The sequence below is a fragment of the Haematobia irritans genome, chromosome 3 (genome assembly GCF_050003625.1).
Source record: "Haematobia irritans isolate KBUSLIRL chromosome 3, ASM5000362v1, whole genome shotgun sequence".
NCBI classification, from domain to species: domain Eukaryota; kingdom Metazoa; phylum Arthropoda; class Insecta; order Diptera; family Muscidae; genus Haematobia; species Haematobia irritans.
In genome coordinates this window covers 137,433,691-137,440,967 of record NC_134399.1, presented here as the reverse complement: position 1 = coordinate 137,440,967, position 7,277 = coordinate 137,433,691, and the positions used below count along the sequence as shown (strand labels likewise).

Below are 7,277 nucleotides of genomic sequence, written 5' to 3'. Positions count from 1 at the left end.
AGCCTGTCCGTCCGTCTGTTGAAATCACGCTAACTTCCGAACGAAACAAGCTATCGACTTGAAACTTGGCACCAGTAGTTGTTATTGATGTAGGTCGGATGGTATTGCAAATGGGCCATATCGGTCCACTTTTACGTATAGCCCCCATATAAACGGACCCCCAAATTTGGCTTGCGATTGCTCTAAGAGAAGCAAATTTCATCCGATCCGGCTGAAACTTGGTACATGGTGTTAGTATATGGTCTCTAACAACCATGCAAAAATTGGTCCATATCGGTCGACTTTTACGTATAGCCCCCATATAAACGGACCCCCAAATTTGGCTTGCGATTGCTCTAAGAGAACCAAATTTCATCCGATCCGGCTGAAATTTGGTACATGGTGTTAGTATATGGTCTCTAACAACCATGCAAAAATTGGTCCATATCGATCCACTTTTACGTATAGCCCCCATATGAACGGACCCCCAAATTTGGTTTGCGATTGCTCTAAGAGAAGCAAATTTCATCCGATCCGGCTGAAATTTGGTACATGGTGTTAGTATATAGTCTCTATCAACCATGCAAAAATTGGTCCATATCAGTCCATAATCATATATAGCCCCCATATAAACCGATCCCTAAATTTGGTTTTGGAGCCTCTTGGAGGAGCAAATTTCATCCGAGTCAGCTGAAATTTGGTACATTGTGCTAGTATGTTGTACGGCCGTTAACAACCATGCCTAACTAGGTCCATATTGGTCTATAGTTATATATAGCCCTCAGATAAATCGACCCCAATCACACAAAAATTGTGTGATTGGGGGCCCCCATATAAACGACCCCCATATTTCAATTCTGGATCTCTACGTACTGTGCAAAAGTCCATGTCGAATATGAATTTCATCGTTAACGTGAATTTTATCTTGAGCGTGAGTTGGATCGTGAGCGTGGGTTGGATCGTGAAAGTAAATTTTTATCGGGAGCGTGATTTCGGAGAAAGTTTACTCACTCACAATCACGAACACAATTTGATTTTTACTTTAAGTTCAAAATTTTTTCAAAATCATTGTTTCTCAAACCTTTTTTTTCCAGGTCTTATGTCCACAAAAAATATGTAATTTTACTACCACAATTGCCCAAAGTTGCCCACAGGCAACTTTTCAATTTTAAAAATTTCTCATCTGTTGTTTTTTTGCAATTCTAAGATTTGACTTCCAGAAATATCTTATTTGACATGTACTACAATAGATTTAATAAAAACTTTCAACATTTTAGTTGTAATTTTTGAAAAATGTCACATGTATAAAAACCTCTTTTTAAATTCGCAAATATTTTTTTCTTGAGGTACGTGCGTATTAATGAAAAAATTTTTTGCTAATTGACAACCAAATTAGCTGATTTTTCTTTCAACTTGAAGAAAACACTTGTAGCTTTCGATACCGTTACAGTTTTATGAACAAAAACAAAAACAACGCTGACAGTGTGTCTCAAAACACAAAAAGTTGCCCACAGGCAACTTTAGGGTCGAAAGGGTTAAATGTTTTAGAATTTCGCCTAAAAATATGCTTTACTTTTTCACACGTTCACAAGTTTAATATGTCAATAATATACTTTTGTTTTTCGTGTACATAAGGAACATCAGATGCTTGGCCACATCCAGATTATCTTTTACTAGTTTATTGATTTTGGAATTGATTTCGGTCATTTGTACACACCACCTCCTCCGAAAATTGAACTAAATTGCATTCCATTTTTTGAGATTTCCTTAACTACCATTTACGAAAGTCATACATAATTAAAGTCATCATTTTATCCACGCTCTAGTTAATTCTTTGAGAAGTGTACAAAAAACTTCATCTCTTTTACTGAGCATTGAGCATTTTCGTTGAACATTATACCAACGTTTTTTAAATAAACATTAGATCAGTGAAAATAGGAAACAAATCTGAACAAACAATATGTAACTCAACTACGTCAATATTACAGTTAAAAATAATATTTGAAAGAAGATATTCACAGGCGTTACCCACAAAAAAAATTCTGATTCATTCACGAAATTAATTGATCCAATTAATTTTTTAATTGAAATGTCTTCAATCACAGAAATGATAGTATCAATTAAAAAATCAATTAATACTATAAATTTTTGTGATTGATTTTTGTTTCAATTAAAAAATTTGTTGAATCAACTAAATTTTTAATTGAATATTTTTTAAAAATCAATTAAGATTTTAATTGGAAAAAATGTCGTGAACATTTTTCTATGCAGTTTCATATAATTTTCAGTTACAATAGCGGGCGGACCGACTATACTATGCACTGGAAAAATATTTACCTAATATAAAAGATTATGGAACCTAAATTTTAAGACGAGCAATTTACACCATATTAAGTACAAATTTCTTTAAAATAATGAAATTTTAATTAAAAGAAATTCTATAATCTTTGCTTCAAAGATTTTCTCATGAAATTTAGGACAACAAATCTTAGAAATTTACGTCCCTTCGTTAAAGACGTATGTTTTTGATGTAAAGCAAAATTTCCTTAAAGTAAAGAAAAGTATTTTTTAAATTAGCTGATATAATCTTTAGATTTAAGATAGAAACTCTAAAACAGGCCAATACTTATTTTGAAGATTTTGCATCTGTCGTTTAAAGTTTTTTTGGAATTTAGATTTTTTTTTGAAGTATTTGTTATAATTTTGATTTTTAACCTGGCATTTGTTTGTATGTTATAGCTTTATTAATATATCTAAAAGCCGATAGCCTTATTTACTAGTTGTTTTTATACATTTATAATAATTTCTAATTAACATATAATAAAGATTATAATAAATAAAATATTAATATATCGCAAATATAGAATGAAAACTCGATAAATGAGATCTGTGTCCTAATATTAATTCTACTGATCCTAGATTTAAAGCTAAATAGATACATAAAGTTGTGTTTATTTGAAAGAAGCCGTATATTTTGCTCGGAATCAATGCAAAAATCCTTAATGGGAGGTCAAATTCTTTCCATACAAGTTAACTTTTTTCAGTGTACACTGCACCCCACTATTCGTCTACACACCAGCGACGAAATCGAGCCAATCTGACCCAAATTTTTGAAATATTTTCTACTGAGCAATTGCAATTCTGGAAGGATATGCTCTAGATACAAGTATTTACCCAGAGAGAATAATTCTAATTTCAATCTCTGTTCAAAATTGAAAGTAAATCGGAGTGAAAATTTTATTTATGTGGTCTTTTGGTCAATTGATATAGGTATATAGGAGCTATATCTAAATCTGAAAATATTTAGACCAAACGTAACTCAACTAAGCCAAAAGACATCCACACTCAAAACAATTGAACTTTGTTTTAGTTCATGGCATTATTATGTTTGGAGAAAGTTTTTATTACTCTAAAATGTTTTGCGTACGTTAGTTAAATGAACTAAAAAACGGAACAAAATTATACACAAATAAAGCATAACGATTTACTAAATTCGTACTTCACTCAAAATAGTTCATTATTTCTTTAAATTTATAAATTTTACTAGAAATGCGACCATATTGAACTTCGTATGGCACTAAAGACATTCTTGCAATTTTTAACTCCAATTTTTCCTTCAAACTACAAAATGTTCTTTAACAAGTGAAAAAAATTTAATAAAAATTAAATTTTATCAAATAAATTTTCTTGAATTCGTCGAAAAAATGTTTACTTATTTTTGTGATATCGGCGTGATGTCAGCGTTTGTAATACTGTTTAGTTAAAATTTTCTAAAACTGATCTAAATTTTCTAAAAGTAACCAAAATTGTTCTGCCTGGTGTGTTCACTGTTTTCTCAGTGCAGTATCAAATCATTTTCAGTTAAATAGCGGACATGCCGACTATATTATAATCTGAACAACTCTGTTGGTCTATAGTCTAGCGTCGAAATCGAGCCACTGCTCCACTGTAGTGGCACAGACTATAAAACCCCGTGTTTAAGAGACGTTTCAATACATATTGAAGAAATCTCAAATTATCTATCCTGTGTTTTGTTTTGTATCGGGAAATGCACTCCAAAAATACGAATTTTCGAACACTTCGAATAATGTGTCATCGCTCTTTATTTATTTATTAGATTGCAGAATCCAACAAATGGAAATCACTTTAACTGAAATCTCTAACCTGGCCTATTGAACAACAACAACAAACAACTAATCTATAAAATACCCTCTTTGTTCATTGATACTCTTTGATGCTAACCGATAACCGATGCAAAACTCTCTTGTTATTCATTCGATTGCTTGGTCATTTGCAATTAATACAATTAACATTCATACAAACATAAATAAATTATAGAGAGATGTCTGTGGGTGAGCAAAACAAGAGAGAGCCAGAAACAGCACAAATGTGTAAAAACGTTAACATTTGAAATTCGGTTGTGTCGGGCCACCGCATTTTTGTGCACACAAACCTATTGTATTGACAAAGGTTCTTCTACATTTTCAGTTTACCAAAGTTGCTCTCATCGGCAACAACACGCCACGTGCAAAGGCGGAAGAATAAATAAAAGAAGAAAATGTTTGTGTTTCCAAATCGATTTTAGACGTTATTTTTAACAAAAGTAAACAAAACAGGAACCGCGGTATTTTTTGGCATTGTGAGAGGCGGAAAAAAACACCCACAAAAATTACATATTTTTTTGCATGAAAATAAGTGCAATAAAAAATTATTTTACATTAAAATAAATATTGCTTAAGTTCAAGTTTAATACATAAGAATCTCAAAAAATATATATACAAAATTATATCACAAACAAATCAACAACGTCTGCAATGAGTACATTAAAAATAAATGAAACCAATAAATTGAATGATGATGGTGCTTGTGAAAATTGTAAGTCATATAAAACCACACTAACATACGTACAAACATGTGCGTACATGTAAATACTCGTATTTAAACAGAAAGTGAAGAAGAATTTAAGTGTGAATAAATTTATTATTACATAGTTCAACATTCTAAATTCTATTATACAATGTAGTTAAATTGCTTTGTTTTGAATGTGTTCCTCAAACGTCCGAAACGAAGAAAAGAAACAAAAACAAGTATATAAGACCAAAAGTTCGGTCAGGCCGAATATTATGTACCCACCACAATGGATTGCATACAAAGTTCTACTATAGACACATCTACAATCGAATTACTTGGGCTGTGGTAACCGTTGTCGATGACATGGTATCTTAAAAGTTCTTAACATTGTCTTTCAAATTTTAAGTTAATCCCAATGGGGTCTATGTTAGATAGAAAAGATGCATATTACTATCCTATATAAACCACTTTAGTTATGGATCCGACTACATAGAGGGTCAACATATAAGTATCACTATTTGTCGAAAAAAAAAAATCGAAGGCCTCTCTAATCAATATATCAATACAAACAGAATGACCAAGCAATAATAGAAGTGTTATAGTAAAGGGTTTACAAAGTTTATTGCTACATCGCATTACTATTCGAATATAAACAAGTATATACGGCCGTAAGTACAGCCAGGCCGAATCGTATGTACCCTCCACCATGGATTGCGTAGAAACTTCTACGAAAGACTGTCATCCACGATCGAATTACTTGGGTTGTGGTATCTTCAAACTTCTTAAATTTTCTAAATTATGAGTTAGTCCATACGTGGTATATATTAGACAAAAAAGTTATGTTTAGGTAAGTCTACAAATAATTACGAATCGACATGGACTTTCGCACGGTACGTAGAGAGCCAGAATTGAAATATGGGGGTCGCTTATATGGGGGCTATATAGAATTATGAACTTGATATGGACCAATTTTTGTGTGATTGGGGATCGATTTATCTGAGCGCTATATATAACTATAGACCGATATGGACCTAGTTAGCCATGGTTGTTAACGGCCATATACTAGCACAATGTACCAAATTTCAACTGACTCGGATAAAATTTGCTCCTCCAAGAGGCTCCAAAACCAAATCTCGGGATTGGTTTATATGGGGGCTATATATAATTATGGACTGATATGGACCTCTTTTGGCATGGTTGTTAAATATCATATACTACCACCACGTACCAAATTTCAACCAGATCGGATGAATTTTGCTTCTCCAAAAGGAACCGGAGGTCAAATCTGGGGATCTGTTTTTATGGGGGCTATATATAATTATAATTATAGGGTCTTATAGCAATATTTCGATGTGTTACAAACGCACTAAAAAAATATTGTCTTGAGGTCACAGATTTCATGTCTTTAATCAAAGATTTCTTGAGATCAAAGATTTCATGTCTTTAAAATTTTGCTTAGCATAGAAGACGCATTTCTCTAATATAAAGTTTTTTCCTTGTCCAAAAGTCAATAAACTTTTCAATGAAGTCGTATTGTTCTTATAATTAAGTGATTTGACTTAAAAATGCGTATCATAACATGAAAGAAAAAATGTTTGGGCTAAGGTCAACTTGACTTTAATAATTCAGAAAAATTCTTTAAATGTAATGAAATTGTCTTTCAATTTGTTGTCTTTTTGCATCTTGACTACAAAGCAAAAAATCGTTCAAATATAGGACATGTTTTTCAACACTTTATTTTAAAGACGTTTTTTACTTGAAACATTCCAAAATTTCTACTGGAAGTCGAGTCTTAATTTTGGACTTTGATAGCATATGTAGAAAAAAAGCTGAGAAACGAACATTTTAAATTTGCTTCCTAGAAGCAAGTACACAAAACCCAAATTTAGAAGAGAATTGTGTCTTAAAAGTATCCTTACTTGAATTCTTCGCTTCTTTGGCTCGGAATCAATACCAAAATTTTTAAACTAAAGACAAAATCTTTGGAACCGGGCATGCTTTTTTTCAGAGCAGAATGACAAAGTTAATATACCCCCATCCTATGGTGGAGGGTATAATAATTACATACACCTAATAGCTATGGTGAAAAATATCGACACTTAAAAAAAGATTTTTCATCTCTGAGGAACGAAATTGTAGACAAACGTATTTTCTTTTGACGCTAACAAATTTTCTTTAAAAGCAAACAAAACAGATTAGACATAATCGTTACATTGTTTGTCGTAAATTCGTGTTTATTTGCTCTTAAAGAAAGTACTTTATTACAAAGGCAAAATTTCGTTAGTCTAAAATTTCGTTGCGGAGTAAGCATTTTTTTTCTTTATGTGTATCTTGTAATTAATATTACTTATTCGACAATACGATTTCCATTTTAAACCATCAATCCATCCATATGTCCATGAAATTCTAGTTAATACTGGTTTGTTCTTAGCAACCATAATATAACA

The 7,277-nt window shown here is 31.8% G+C and overlaps 1 protein-coding gene across 1 annotated transcript in view; it reads left to right on the top strand.

Moving 5' to 3' along the window:
• Positions 1-4,491: 4,491 nt before the first annotated feature.
• Positions 4,492-7,277, top strand: part of LOC142228041 (synaptic vesicle glycoprotein 2B-like) — a 72,206-nt gene continuing 69,420 nt past the window's right edge. The window contains exon 1 of the mRNA XM_075298321.1: positions 4,492-4,854. Within this exon, the coding sequence (XP_075154436.1) occupies positions 4,794-4,854 (61 nt within the window). The 5' untranslated portion in view covers positions 4,492-4,793. The remainder of the gene's footprint in view (positions 4,855-7,277) is intronic.